This window comes from Mastigoproctus giganteus, chromosome 2 (assembly GCF_048544385.1).
Source record: "Mastigoproctus giganteus isolate SK-2022 chromosome 2, ASM4854438v1, whole genome shotgun sequence".
Taxonomy (NCBI): Eukaryota; Metazoa; Arthropoda; class Arachnida; order Uropygi; family Thelyphonidae; genus Mastigoproctus; species Mastigoproctus giganteus.
Genome location: NC_143576.1, coordinates 19,631,560 through 19,647,882, shown reverse-complemented (window position 1 = coordinate 19,647,882; position 16,323 = coordinate 19,631,560). Strand labels below are relative to the sequence as shown.

The 16,323-nt window shown below is 35.5% G+C and overlaps 1 protein-coding gene across 4 annotated transcripts in view; it reads right to left on the bottom strand.

Annotated features, from left to right (window-relative positions):
• Window positions 1–16,323, bottom strand: part of fmt (phosphatase 6 regulatory subunit 1-like protein fmt) — a 477,658-nt gene that overhangs the window by 227,234 nt on the left and 234,101 nt on the right. For all 4 annotated transcript variants that reach the window (XM_090388378.1, XM_090388363.1, XM_090388382.1 and 1 more), the window contains exons 11-13: window positions 14,567–14,695; window positions 3,584–3,648; window positions 3,358–3,476 (exon numbers count right to left, since the gene is read on the bottom strand). In XM_090388378.1, coding sequence (XP_090244504.1) covers window positions 3,358–3,476; window positions 3,584–3,648; window positions 14,567–14,695 — 313 coding nt within the window. The remainder of the gene's footprint in view (window positions 1–3,357; window positions 3,477–3,583; window positions 3,649–14,566; window positions 14,696–16,323) is intronic.

Sequence of the window (16,323 nt, the reverse complement as noted above, 5' to 3'; positions counted from 1 at the left end):
CTCTGGACTGCACATGAAGACCCTCACTCAGAGACAAGCTGCCAAAAGAACACAATAGCATTAATTCTTTCCTTTGTTACAGCGTAGGATGGGAGAACATGAACCCAACCAGGTTTGAAAATATGAAAAGGCAAAAATGTGATTTTTTGGAAACTAAAGAGAAAGGTCAAAAAGACCTTCACTTTAGCATCCTTCCTGCTATATTTCTCCCTTGAAATTTATTTTATCTCCTTTTTAAACTAAATTCTATGAACAGTTATTTTTTAAATTAAAATAAGTAACTTTTTTTTACCACTTCAGAGTACTGCTTAAAAATTAATTAACAATTAAAATTAAACAGTGTCAACACTCATCATGGGTAGGTGTCATTTTGTTAAAATTATACCAAAATGGCACTACTAGGCCTGGTGACTAGAGTATGAAGTACATATGTATGTATGAATGAAGTATGAAGACTATGCATCCCAGACAATTTAGAAACGAAAAATGAATGAAAATGGAAGATAACAGGATTATAGAAAAGGCGCAGGCAATATCTGCTCCACAGATCATAAAATTTGAACTGATATTAGCTAGCAAAGTATAGACTGATACTATTGCACTCAACAAAAGATCAAAGTTCATCAAGTTTGTGTTTTTTTATTTAGTTTTTAGTTTATTTAGATTGGTTGTATGGTGGGTTTTATTTCTATGCTAATCTATACCAGCCATCTATGCTAATATCAGTTCATTATGCCATTTGGCATTTTTGGACCAAAAGGGGCAGATACTGTCTAATGAAGTTGATCCTGTGGACCTTTTATCTTTTATTTTATTTTATTTTATTATTTTCCTTGAATGAAGCGACTGTGTTTAACTGCAGGAAGCATCTTGTATAACACACTTCCTGCTGGGGTTATTGGCTGCACCAATGCCATTTTGGCAGAATTCTGGATGGCTGGCTTAGCAGAATTAGTTGCCTTCCAATGATGAGTGTAGGCTATTTCATTTTATTTTCAAATTAATAAAATTTTTTTTTTCGTTTATTGAACACAGGTAATGGTACTTTTTTAAGCAAAGTAAATCACTGCAGTGATTTACTGCAGTAATATTAATATTTTCATATGGTAAAAAAATTCCATTATCTTGTAATAATGCCACACATTTTGTGTACCAAAACATGTTGTTCTTTCTATTTTATTTTAATGAATTGTTTTGTTACCATATAAAGCATCATTTGCATTTCAATCTCGAATACCTGAAAAAATTTCTTTTAATATTCAGTAATTAAGGAACCATATTCCTGAATAGGCCATTTAAGAGAACAGAAAAGGCATGCAGCAGAAACAAGTCTATGAGACAGAGTGGAGGGAGAGACTTTGTTAGAGATGAGTCCTTTAATAACCTAACTGTCCTCTTTTTGAATGGAATCTAGAAACCTGAAATGTTTTATGGGCAGGGCCTCAGATGTGGGAACAATATTCCATGGGATAGCAGATTTGAGATTTCTGCAAAGTGAGCAGCTGTTTGGAAGAAATATAATGCCAAGAGCAAAAGAGAAAACCCAAGTTTTCTAGATGCAAGGGAAGCAATATTTGCAATGTGAAGTCAGGGTATTCCCAAATAGAGATATATGATCTTGCCCAGAAATCAGAGTGTCATCAAAGATAAGCATAGGAGAAGAAGAATCCTTTTTGTGAGCTGTAAGACAGGACTGAGTTTTAGAAGGATTGAAATCAACTAAGTTATCTTTGCCCTGCTGCAGAATTACCTGGAGAGCAGCATTTAAGGAATTGGTAGTGGATATTTTGAGAAGTTGAAGCTGTTTGTGCAGGGCAAGGTTACTCAAACTGGAAGGTGGATACGATTTCTGGTGAATGGAAGGTCATTAATATATAAGAGGAAAAGAGTGGGAGAAAGAACAAAATCATGAGGAACTCCAGCATTAGTGGAGAAGTGAGTGGTCAGGGAGAAAACTGGATACCCAATTATAAAAGACAAATCATAAGATGGAAGTTTATTTAGAAGGCCTTTAAGCCAAACACAATCAAAAGCATTTGAAATGTGAAGAGCAACTGCTGAAGTGTCACCAAACTTTTCCACTGAATGTGTCCATAGATGGGTAACATAAGCCAGAATATCACCAGTGGAACGACACTGATGGAATCCATACTGGCGATCACTGATCAGATGGAAAGTTTCTAGAAAGTTTAAGAGTTGTTTAATGAGACAATAAGTGGATGGGAGGGATTTGTCACCCTTTTTAAGAACAGGCTGGATATGAGAAAATTTCCAAGCAGAAGGGAAAATGCCATTGGAATAAGAAAGTGGAAAAAAAACAGAAGGCAACACAGAACAGGAGTAAGCTCAGAAGCACAGGTTTTGAGAACAAGTGTAGAAATACTATCAGGACCTGGAGCTTTCTTAACATCAAGATTGTTCAAAATCCTAAAATCCGTTTGACCAAAGGCCACAGGAGGCATTGAATGCAGTGTACTGGGAATGGTAGGAGGTACTTTATCAAGATCATCAATACATGAGTTAAAAGAAAAGTAGGATGCTAGCAGGTCAGTTTTATCTTTTGCTGAAGTGGAAATAGAACCATCTGGTTTTGACAGAGGTGGGTGGGCAAAAGTTGTGGCCTTTACTCTCTTACCAAAATAGCTTTGGTAAGAGACTAGAATGCTCAACTACCATTTGGACTTGAAGCAAGTTTTCTACTCTTAGTCTGTTCAAAATCTAGTTTTGACTGATTAATTAATTATTTGGACTGTTTTACAATTGTTACAAGCTTTGCTGTAGTCAGAAAATGAACCTAGAGATTTGGATACAAGCCATTTATGATATGCAACATTCTTACCTTGAACAGCCTTAGCACATTTGTTGGAAAACCAAGGTTTAGATAAAGGATGAGATTTTAATGTGGAATGTAGAATAAAGGAATTCATCTCTACAAGAATAATTTCACTGACATAATCTGAGCAAATGCTGACATCAGAAGATTTGAAATATTAACCCGACCAAGGAAAAGAAATCTCACAGATCATCCCGTTTTGCATTCTTGTAATACTAAACAACAACAGGTTGAGAACGGCTACAAGAGAAAGGCTCATTAAAGAAGAGACTCTCAACAAGTTATGATTTAAGAACACTTTTAAAATCATTTAAGGAAAGTACACTAAGTAGTGCAATTTTCCAGGGTGTTTCTTCTGGTTTTCAGGAGATGCTTTTTAAATTATGAGTGACATGTTTACAAATCACATTATAGGTAGAAAAATGTAAAATAGGTATTTATTCATTTCTTTAGCAATTGGCTTTCCTGAAGTCATAAATAAAGATTAAATAAAAAAGAAATATTCAATTTTATTAAAATCTGACCTTTTAATTTCTTTGTTATTAAAATACTGTTTGCTCCATTATCAGCACTCTGAACAATATGATTTGCAATTTTTGTTAGATGTCCCATGTAACCTCTCCGATGTTTACCTGGTTGAGACCTAGAAAGATCCAATTATTAAAATAGTTTCCTTAATAAGCCATATCAATTTCTCCATAACAGAAACTTGATTTTGATTATGCTTTCAATAAGAAAATGAAAACTTACTGCTCTTGTTCATTCTCATCCCAAATGTCAAGAATCCTTTGTACTACATGGCATTGGCTAAGAACCTTAAAAAAAAAAAAAAAGATGTCATACAGACAGAAAATATTGTATAAACATTAATAAACTTCATGTACAATAAATTTATATTATTTCACCCAAGTTTTTTTAGCAAAAATACTGCAACTAATACAGTTCAATTCAATTCTTTTCAGATATAAATTGTTAGATGACTGAATTCATTTTTCTAGTGAGAAGCCAAAACAAACTTGATAACAGTAGATTTAAATTTCTGAAAAATGTTAATTGTGGGAGATAAACATGGAGGAAGGCAAAGTCATTCTGGCCAACACTTGTACTATTAACAAATAAAGACAAAAGTTTCAAATGAATTATGAATGAATGCTGACCAGCTGATGTATACAACTTACCTGGTTAAAATAAAAATATATAATAAATAAAAAAAGGTGGAATTACAGACAGATTAAGAATAGTGCCACAGGAATATTTATAGAAATTGCCTGCAGTAGAATCTTTATTTATGTATCAACAGTTCTGAATACTGTCACAGTTTTATGTCTAAAATTGTAGAACAAGTTATTTTGAAAAATAAAGTAAATAATCTTTACTGAATGTACCATAGCCTAAAGATATCAAATGAAAGGTAGATAATGTCCAACATGGCAGGAAGCTAGGGACTAAGAGAAAGTATTGAGTATATCACATTACAGTGTAATATAACGTAATAGCAGTAAATTATTTTTTTTTTTAGCAGTAACTATGGTTAGAACAAGATCTGGCAATGTTAGCATGGTTCAGGATGGACTCGTGATGGTCTGACTTGGTGGGGAATTGCTGTAGGCAATTCTCCTATGGATTATTTAATGACACTGACTGCAGCATAATCTGGGGCTCCCTATGCAATATAATGCCACTGGTGTCTCTTTTGCATGCGTGGAAGTGAAATAAATAATTAGCATTTTAAGAAACACAAATTGAATGTTTGATGAAAAGAGGGGTCAACCCATTTTTTCATCAAACACAGGAAGGAGTTGAATTAGGGAACTTTTCACATAATCAAGCAATACTACATTAGTCTGCAGAGAAGAAACAGGGAGAGCAAGCACTGATACTATAGGATTACACAATTCTACAATTTCAAATGAATTATGAATGAATGCTGACCAGCTGATGCATACAACTTAACTGGTTAAAATAAAAATAAATAATATAGTGATGTGTTATTCGAAGGTAGAAAAACTAATTCAATGTTTCTGAAAGTCAACTTTGGATGAGCTGGGAAGTTGTCCAAAACCAATGCAATTTTTTTGTTTTTCTTATCTAATTGCAAATCTCATTTACAAAGATAATCTTCAAATAAAGAAGCTGTCATCCAAGCATTGGCATTATTGACATATTCAACAGGTAGCTGTTTTTATCCCTTTAAAACATCTAGACGATTTACACTTGCCCATAACTAACGGCTTCGTCTTGATTGTTCCCATCATGTTGCATGTTAAAACTGTAATCCTTTCCTTGATCTTCTTTCCTGCAGATGCAGAGGAATTTTTAAAAATCATGCAATGGTCTAGAGTAGCCCTGTAGTACAACCCTGTTTCATCTGCATTAAAAATGTCTTCAGGATTATAAGTGCTTAACATAGTTTACCAAGAGGTTTTCAACCAGGTGTCACAGCTACAGAACCATCGGAATCCTGTTTTTCTCCTTGAAGATTTTTGTAAACAATATTATGCCTCTCCTACCATCTTGTCGGCCATCGGTCCGTTGCCTTAAACTCTTCGTGTAGTTTTTCAGCAAAATCAATAGCTTTTCAAAGAAGAATGCTACGATTTATTGGTAAATTAAATGAGCTGGCCTGTTTGAACCAAATGAACAGAGCTTCATCTACTGTTTGGCATTTCCCCTCATGCTTCCTTTTTCTGGTTTCATTAATCACATTAGTGATTAATGTTTAATGAAACTAGCTGATTCTAATAACCAGTGATCGCTATTTAATGTGTGACATGATTTTAAAAATTTTGATAGATGACTGAGGCACACCTAATTTTACTGCCACTTCCCTTTGAGACATATTGCCTAAGTTTAATTTATCATAAGTTTTTATAATTTGTAACTTATCTTTTACACTTAAATTCACTCTATTTCTGCTCACTGACATTTTTTTTTGGTAGTAAAATTTAAAACAGTAAAAAAGAGAAGCGTCAATCAAGAACAGAGCACACGGCACAAAAATTGGAACTAACATCACCCTCGCAAGTGAGACGAAATTTAGATATAGAAATGAAGAGCAGATTTCAGTGAAAGGGAAACACCTTTCGCCAAAGTGAATTCCCGTTATCGGTATTATCGCAAATGCAATAAGATCCCGTTTACTACCCGTTTATTTCACTAACAGAAAAGTCCAATAAACCGAAAACTGCAAATTGTTTCTTACTGTTTTATGGTTGTGACCTCTATATATATGACCTCCAGAAATGTGCGTTAGAAAAATATCACAGAGGCATTCAAAATTGATTCTTATAACTGAAGATGTGATTCTAATAAACGTTGCAAGCTTAGTGCATTTTATTGATTTGAATCAGTTCTTCGAAATTTGATTCTATAAAGCGGCTGATTCTAATAACCAGTGATCACTATAACCGCCGCTTACTGTACTTTAAGTTAAAAATTCCAACACACACACACACACACACACTGAAGTCAAATATTGTTATTATTCATAGCAACAGTATTACTAATACAGGACATCAGAAATAAAAACAAATTGCATAGTGGCTGACTGAGCTACAATAGTGACAAATTTAAAAATATATATTTTGAACATTCTTATCTGCAAAAGTTGTGGAAGATGGTTTGTTCACTTCTTTGTCAACTGATGATAATAATAATAAGATTCTTTATTAACATAAATTTTATACAATAGTGATTCCTTACACAGAAAGCCAGAGGAACCTTACAATTTGTTGTTTATACAAGTGATTTTGTTTTATAAAAAAAAATAATAAAATAAAATAATAATAATTAATAGATCAAAGCAAAGATGATAATCAAAATGTAAAAATGAAGTAGTAATTACAGCGAAAAAGGACTACAAGTTGAGCAGAACATGAAATGACATTGGTTAACTAAGATCGGCACTTACATAAATGTCCTTTACAAACAGCAAGATAGGACAAGATGCCATCGCGATATGCCTTGTCTATAGTTCACAGGTCGATGTCGATGTTGAGCGAGTTGAGTGTCCAGAGTCATGTTAGGGAAGTGTCTCTTGAAATTCTGTAACCGAGCCTTGAGCACAAGTAGGGGGTACTACAGAGATGTCTGCCTGGCAAACACCAACCAACAGTGTTCCAGATGTTGATGTGATCCTGCTTAGCTGAGCACAGATGAAGGAATGATTTTATTTTTAGCACATGAGCTCTGTGAACTATGGGCATATACCGCAGGTAGTTTGTACTTGTGTACGTTCATCCTTAGGTGCCTGCAGAGATATCATCGCAGCAATCGGAACGTGATCAGATGGGAGGAAGTTCTCAGTTATGGTCAGGGTTTCCTTTACTAAACAGTTTGAGAAGATGCGTGCAGGGTGGCATCGCCGTGAGAGGGAGGAACATGAATAAGACCAATGCCCATTTCCGACATGTTCAATGACAGAGTATCTAGGAGCGTCTTTGTGGCTGGCAGTGTAAAGTCTCCTAGGATGATGTAGTAGGGTAAAGTCTCCTAGGATGATGAGCTTTTGCCGATGATTGATTGTGGATGACAGCCATGCTGTCAGATTAAGGACAGAATCCTCAGAAACTGGTGGAGGGAAATAAACGGCACACACAGAGATCGACAAACCAGCAATTCGGTAGGTGGTGGATGACTTTCATCAACCGGTGAAATACCACCACTTTGCTTATTGGAGGCTTGAAGTGGTGAAACCTATGTTTAGTCTCTAGAGCAAAGTTTCCGGCACCCCCCTCCTCCCATACTTCTCCTTCAACCCATGCACGGTACTAAGTACTATAGGTTTCGATACCTTTCGTGTTTGGGATTTTCATAAAAAAAAAAAAAAAAAAAAAAGATTCCAAGAACAGCTTCTATGTCACCTCCTGGATAAGTGGATGCCTTAATCAGGGGGAGTGAACTCCTTTGACAGATTACTACACCGCCACCTCATCTCCCAATTCTATTAGCAGCCAGCATGTGATAGCCAAGATTTGAGGTGAAGGCAGCAATTTCCATTTCATCTATGAGCCAGGTTTCAATCAGAATGATGAAGTCGTACTCTGCACAGGAAAGCAAATCAAGTAGGCCATCTAGTTTGTTTTTGACACTCCTGATGTTTTGTAGGAAACATCGAATTTTTACTTCGACAGAAGATTATACTATGATGAGATTACTCTTAGAACAGTATTTGCTTTTCACATAATGATCTGAAATCTCGTCTCGGGATCGATGTCGCGTTCAATGTGTCCTCTTACTGGATATTCTAACTGGAATGCGACCGGTCCGATGTTCGCTCGTCATCTCCATGTTAGACATCCATAAGTTGCATCCACTCTCGGATATAATTTGGGAGACTCTGCTAGAGAGGACAGGTAGCTATGCTGGTGTAGTTATGCATTGTTGTGGAATGGGGTTCGGGCTTGATAAGTTCTTGGTCTTTGGTGTCTCAAAGTATGGCATTACCAACAGACCTCTGGGCCAGTATTCGGCATTGAAGCATTGTTGGCCCATCAATCTGAATCCTAAAGGAAGCATAAGATGGATGCTTGGTAATGATTTTGAAAGGCTTACTGAGTATGCCTAGTTCCATCAACAGTGCCTGAATGATTTTCTTCAACTTTTGTCAACGGATCCAGCCTGCTAATGAAGATATTTGCATGAGTATTGCTGGTGGCTTGGCGATCTTGTATTCTGAAGCTAGTATTAACTACTCTCATCCCAATCAATACTGTTGGTGTGGGGATGCTTGCATCAGTTGAGGTCTGGGCATCTGGCCTTGCTGTGCTCCATTCATGCCTGCAACGTCAGAGTTCCGTTTCATTGGTTTTAGCATGGAGCTATAGGCACTGTCTTTAGAGAGTGTAACTATATCCATTTCGGGATATAGGTGTGATGACTCAGGTGTGAGAGATGGGCATTCCAGTGGGCCAAGATAGGGGAGCCTAGTGTTCATGGGCAAGAGACCTTATAGTAGGTTCAAGGACTTTTGTTGATAATCTTCAAGCTGGCTCAGACGTTCCCTTAGTGAGCTATTTTCTGAATACAGTTTTCTTAGAATGCCATCAATAGTTTTAAGTTTCTCAGTGTTACACCCGCAAAAAGCGCAGCTGACTTGAGCCTGTGATTCCGTTTGAGAACAATTATCGGTAACCCCAGGCAAAAACTTGCTGTTCATAGCCAGTTCACTGAGAGTGGAATTGATATGTGTGGTGACGTCATTAACAATATTCAGCATTCTAGAGAGAGAGACTGTGGGGTAGGGAGGCAAGTGCACTAAGGGAGAAGCCAATATGTCAGCTGTATCTGATGAATCCCTATTTTTCTTGTGGCAGAGTGCACATCTCCATTTTGATTTCCTAAGTTGCGCACAGTCCGTTTTAGATCTATAATGCCACTACAAAAATTGCAAAAAAGAAGCTGACATGATAATGATGAACATTTTATTAGGCAGTCGGAAAGTTTTCCGCAGCTTGAGCAGGGTTGCATATTTTTCCATGGCACTGTACCCAAAATTCACTGAACACTACAGGGAGAGATATGGCAAGGTTACTGACAAAGCAAAAGCAGAGCACTTACTGACCAAGGAATGTTCCTTCAGACTTGGATTAAGTAGGGTGGTGAAGAGCTGACTACTTACTTTTCACAGTATGTGGGCTCCAACGGGTAAATGAATACACACTGTACTCACAATGGCGAACAACAAGGTCCAATTCAACTTTAGCAATTCTGCCTAATAATTTTCGGATTAGGAAATCCGAAATTACTGGACGGAATAGGAGCAAAAAGCACTTCGATACTCACTCCTCACGAACTGTGAATACAGATCTCAGACATTAGATGAAAATTAAGAGGGTTACACTAGTTTAAGAAACTAAAACAATTGAAGTAAGCAGAGCGTGTAAATAACCCGACCCGAACAATCATGCGCACGCACACAGATGATATTAACAATTATCATTTGTTTTTTTAATATAATCAATGATTATCCCAGGAATCATTTATCTGAAACAGCATGTAAATGATGAATGCACAAAGGATTATTTTTTAAAGCAAATTAAAGACACTCTAGCCACTTAATTTTTTTTTCTTGTTTTCATGAAATAGGTCTATCTGATAACATTTAAAAAGATTTTTCTTTAAAAAATTAAAAAAAAACCAAAAAAAACCCAACAGAATCAAGTTTTATTAATTATGTAAAAATGTTACATAGGAAGTGGTAGAAGTGGGAATTCATCTGAGACTTCAATATTCATGGTGGTAGTCTTTAGTCCTATAAAGATTGATCTACTTGGGATAAGCAGCAACTGAACTAAGGCCATATGGAAATTTTCCTGGGGTGTAAATCACTTGTGAGATCAACTACTGTAAACATCAAATCAAAGTATGTCACATGTGTCTGCATTCAATGGCAAGGATAAAAGATTGATCTACTCGGGATAAGCAGCAACTGAACTAAGGCCATATGGAGATTTTCCCGGGGTGGGGTGTAAATCACTTGTGAGATTAACTACCGTAAACATCAAATCAAAGTATGTCACATGTGTCTGCATTCGATGGCAAGGATAAGTGACTCTGATCTGACAAAACTGCTTTAAACATAAACTTTTCCATACAGTAGGCAAAGGCATATCAACTCCATTATTCTTATATACAGAATAAAATGAATTCTCACATTTTGTGAGAATTCATTTTATTCTGTATTTATAAATTTCTGTATTTATTCTGTATTAATACAAAATGAGCTGAATGCAGATTATATCATTACCTGTAATATACATTTCACTGTTACTTGTGCATGCCACATAAACATCAATAAACAGAATTGGATATGAGTGAACTTTCGGCATGAAGGCATTTGCAGAGGCATTCTGTGTGATAAATTATGAAGATTTATGTTCAGAATTATGAAGGGAAGGTGTGCATTTTGTGGCCATCTTTGAAGAAAGACAAGATTCTGAGATGATTCAAAAATACGAGGGGTGATCAAAAAGTTGGGGGGGGGTTGAACTAATATTTGGGAAATGACAGTGCTTACCAACTACTAATCGGATGGATCTTCTTCAAACAGTCTTCTTGACATCAAATACAATAATTCCAATGCTTCTGCAAGTATTCCTAATAACCTTCTTTTGGAATTGCTAATAGTTCCTGCATTATGTTCTGAATAATTTCCTCAGTTGTTACAAATCTATGACCTTTCAAGGGGTCTTCAAGCAAGGGAGGAGATTATTTTGTGTTCCACTATACTGAATGGATGCTAAATCCATTCAGTATAGTGTATAGGGGAACACAGTGATGGGATGCTTCACAAGAAATTTTTGAATGGAAAGCAACAATGTGCAGGAGTACTATCACAATGCAAGTGTCAATTTTCTGAAGTCCACTTTTCTGACCACTTTCTCAGAACAGCAACACAAAATTACTGTATAACTTTTTCATAGTATTCCTTGTTTCATTATTATGAATTTGACCACACATGAAAAATTCATAATGAACAATGTCCTGTGAGCATTGTGAATGTGATCTTCATTAGCATGTGGCTGCTGCTGAGTCATAGCCTTACACCCATGATCTGTCACCAGTGATGATGAAAGTGTATGGGTCAGCAGCAACATGCTAATGAAGATCACATTCATAGATACACATTTATCTGATGTTATGGGACAAAGTAATGCTTGCACTCATTTCAAGAGTTTTTTTGTGCCGCAACAGCCAATATTGGCAAAATGTTGAGGGTAGCAATGTTTCAAATGAGCAGGAAGTTAAAGCAAGGGAAACAAGCTTAAATAACTTAAAGGGGTGTGGCAGGCTAGTAAAATATAGAATACTTAGTCTTAACTGTGTCTGCAATAATGTTAGGAGTATTGTCAATAAAATGAGTGAATTAAAACTCCAGTTGCCAACTGGAAATTGAAGAAAAGGAGTTTCACTGTGGTATATACAATGTATTTAGGAAGGACAGGGAAGACTGAAAGGGGTGATGCAGTCATGCTCCTTATAAAATGCAGCTTTGAATGCAAAAACAGCTTTTGCAGAGTTGGAAGTTATACCTGTCAGCATAGAATCTGTGTGATAGGAGTTAGTAGGAAACAAAGGTATAATGAGAGTCATAGCAATCTACAGACAACATGGTTGTGAAAAGTATGACAGGAGTCTTTACATGCAGATGAAATTGGGCAAGTAAGTGCGAATGTGTTATGTATCAGTACTTCAACTTTTCCCTAATTGACTGGAATAACTGCAAGGAAAACTCATCAAGGGGAACAAAATTTTTAAATAAACTGGATAATTATTATTTGTACCGAAACATTAGAGAAATTAAAAGGGGTAAGAATATTCTAGACATGATCACTACTTGCAAAGCAGATGACATCATAGAGCTCACAGTACAGGAACCACTGGAAGGTAGTCATCATGCAGTCATTAGCTGGTAGATGAAGAAAGATGCTGCAGAAGTTAAAGGTAAAAGGCATGGGTTTTAATTTCAGAAAAGGTGACTATGAAAGTTTAAGACTCCATGGCATCTGTCAATTTGGCAGACTGTTATAGGGAGGGTGAAGGCAATAGAATTATGGAATACCTTTAAAACAATAAACACAGAAGCCATGAATAAATATATGATTAAGAAAATACAGCACAAGGAGAATGCTGAGATGGAAGAATATGGAAATGGCTAGTTTAACAGAGCAGAAAAAGATTGCATGGTAAAGTACCAAATCCTACAACAGCTACAAGTTCATCTGTAACAGTACCACAGAATAGGTTAGGGCAACCAAGACTGAGCATGAGAGAGCATTGGCAAGGAGAGCAAAGAATGGGGATAAGGAGGTTTTTGTATATGTGAATACAAAGAAAAAGAATCAGATTGGACTCTTGTGTAAAGTCTTAAACTCTTGTTTAAGACTTTTCCAACCCCTTTACAAAAGGATCTGATTCTTTTCTTTGGATTCACTTATGACATATGAACATATTAATAGACATATCATATGTGACATATTATTAGACATACAAAATTAGAGATTTTGAAATCTCTGGACTGGAGACAACATATTACCAATATATAAAAAAGATTCCAAGCATGAAGTCAGTAACTAGAACAGTTTGTCTTCAGCAGTGAGCAAATCTTGGAGGAAATGATTAAGAGTGCAACTACTGGGACATTTAGATAGAAATGGCATTCTGAAGAAGATGCATAACATGGTTTTGTTAAGAAAAAATCAACCCTCCTGTCTTCTGCCTTGCAGCCACCCTGTGATCTTTCTCTTTCTAAGATAGATCACAGGATGGCCGAAAGGCAGAAGACAGAGGGTTTTGATTAATGGATATTTATATTCTCGCATTTTGGTGTAATATCAGAAGTGGTGTGCCCCAAGGATTGATTGTTGAATCATGTTATTTCTGATTTTCATAAACAACATTAATGATGAGTTAGAGGACATAATTTGGCAAAATTTTGCAGGTAGCATAAAGATTGGAAGAGTTATTAATGCCCAAAGAGAACTCCTTAGGACATATTGAACAGGCATCAAGGATGGTCAGAAAAGTAGTAGCTGTATTTTAATGCAGAAAAATGCAAGGTCTTACACTTGGGAAATAGCAACCACAAAATAACTTATACACTCAGTGGGTTTGAATTAAAGAACAGTAGAGGAAGAAATGATTTGGGAGTTATGGTAAAGGTGGATATGGAGGGATCTGAAAATAAACAGGCTGCCAGAAAAGCCTACGTGTCCCATCAATAATTTATTGAATAATAGCCTGTGAAGATAGGGAGGTCATAATTCCAATGTATAAGGCAATTGTAAGACAAGACTTAGAATACTGTGTCCAAGTATGGTGACCACATTTGAAAAAAGATATTCAGCTTCTTGAAAGGGTTCCAAAGATGCAGAGTGAGTTCGGCAAAAGGGTGATTATATGAGGAAGATACAGATTACGTGGGCGACGGGAAGCTTGGCAACCAGGCACCTTAAAGAGGATCTGATTAAGATCTATAAGGCTTTGGGAGGGAACAGTAAAAGTAATGAAGGCAAAATTGACTGTTATAAAGGATTCCAGAACTGGGGCCATAAATTCAAGATATAACAGAATTGGTTTAGACTGCATTGTAGGAATTTTTTTTTTTTTTTTAGCCAGTCGGTTGTTGATTACTAGAACAAGCTGCTTCTGCAGGTAGATAAGCCTGATGAATTTGAGGTCAACTGGACAGTTACCTATGTGAGGAGGGAAGCACATAATCAGTCCATTTTCTTATCTACTTTTCATATATCTTCCTTTATTTTTATTAATTTATTATTTTATTCTTTTGTTATTGTTGTTATTTGTTTATTTTTTGCCAGTGCAATGAAGTTTTTGGATAGCTCCCATTCACCCTATGTGACTTTCTTACATTTAGCTTCAGTAATTTCTTTTCCACTTTCCTCTCATTTATTACAAAGTCACACCTCATTTTGATGCTGCAATTTGTAGATGCAAAGTCAGTTCCTAAACTTTTTGATAACATCTCATACATGAAATTCTTTCAAACATCTGCAACTATGTTATGCCAAAATGAAATTGTTCTTGAGTATAACCAAGTACACATACAAGATTGTTAAACTGTTTACTATCAGCATGTGGAAATAATATTATTAGATTTTTACTTACAATATTAGAAGGAAGCTTATTTTGGATTCTAAGTAAAGAAAAGAAAAATTTGCTTTTCAAGATGTAACCTTAACTAGTTGCATGTTGCTTCAAAAAGCTCATTACCTGTTCCAGCAAAGGATGCATTTTATTACCCTCATCATCAAAGGTTGGTATGTTTGATATTATACGTCCCAACATCTGTTCAATCTGTGTATGAAGGAAATTGTTCCAAGTGTATTTAAAGAAAAGGTCCTGAAATATAGTATAAGAATTTTAAATGGAAAAATTCATGAAATTCTACAATAAAAAACAAACACAATTTAATAAATGATTGTTACAATATGCTCAACAAATAAAAGATAAAAAGAAAGCAACAACAAAAATTAAATTACAGTACTTGAATTATGAAATGTGATCCAGGTATAGACAGTCATAGGAACACATGTACATGTAAATATTCACTGCCAGCAAAAATGCATCATCCACTTAAAGCGAATACTGCAGGACTGCTGGTGTAATAAATTTGCAAATGTCTCTAACAAAAAAAGAAAAACTTATCTTTCCAAGCTTTTTCTAAGTGGTTTCTTGCTGAACTCAAACTATGGCAATTGTGATTTACACATATAAACTGGTACAGCCTAATGGCAAGAGAAATACTCACACCACTTTCATATCAACTAACAATGTACATCCCTCAGCTGACATGTTCTTTTTCCTACATTTGAGTAAGTGCATTCAATGCATTGTAAATTTTGGAATGCTGACAAATAACATTTCAAAATCTTCAACATTCTGAAAATTTGTAAACAGTTGAAAAGTAAATTTCTGGGATTTATAGCTAAAAGAAATTTATAGCTGAATTTATAGCTTTCACTTACTTTTGGGGTGAACTGTAAATCAATAATCAAAAAACAATAAACTAATATTTGCTTAATTTTATCGAAGGTTTATTCTATTGTACATAAACTAACCTCAACGTATGTACCAAGCTTTAAACAAAAATAATGCATTGCTGCTAATAAGAGTTCAATCAGTGTGCCAAAAGAATCATGCAATTAATTTCATGTACCTTCACACTACTCATATATTAACTGCTTAAACACTTCGGTGGTTGCGTGACTGTTCATGCAACACAATTAGGTGCATGAAGGGTTATTTCCTACATTTTAAAAATTCATTTTTGCACTTGTAAATTTATTTTTTCTTTATAATCTAAGAGCTGTCTCTTTTGGTAATGAATTCATAGACATGGTATGCAACTTGTAAGTTTCTGGAACTAAAAACACTGCTCAATAATTGAGTTATCTGATGCACAACAATGATAGAAAATATTTTAGTAATTCACTGACATCAAACAAGGAATACAGTGTTGGTTTACAGCATATGTCTATTAGGCTACATATTTTGAAGAAATGTTTCTCTTTAAAAATAGTAACTAACTGTTATTTTAGCAGAACAGTGTGCATTTAAATCAAAAATTGTGAAAATCTAAGCACATCGGTTTGAGTAGAGTGAAATGTCTTTAATTTCTTGAAGGAATACAAATGATTCTCAGACATTTCATGGTACTTTCTGCACTGCTGTCTTTATTACTTAAACTTACAAATGTACTTAAACTTACAAATGGGATACTTACAAATCAACACATGACACAGAAGCCTATGATAGATACAAGTTGATATGCAACCAAGTTACAAAGGAGGTTAGGCAGGCAAAGGCAGATTACGAGAAATCCTTGGCAAGGGATGCAAAGAAAAACAGCAAAGAGTTCTTTACTTATGTAAACTCTAGAAGGAAGGGGATGAATCAGATTGGTCCACTTGATATTGATGGGTCAACTATTGATGATCCTGCTCAGGTAGCTAACAAACTAAATGAAT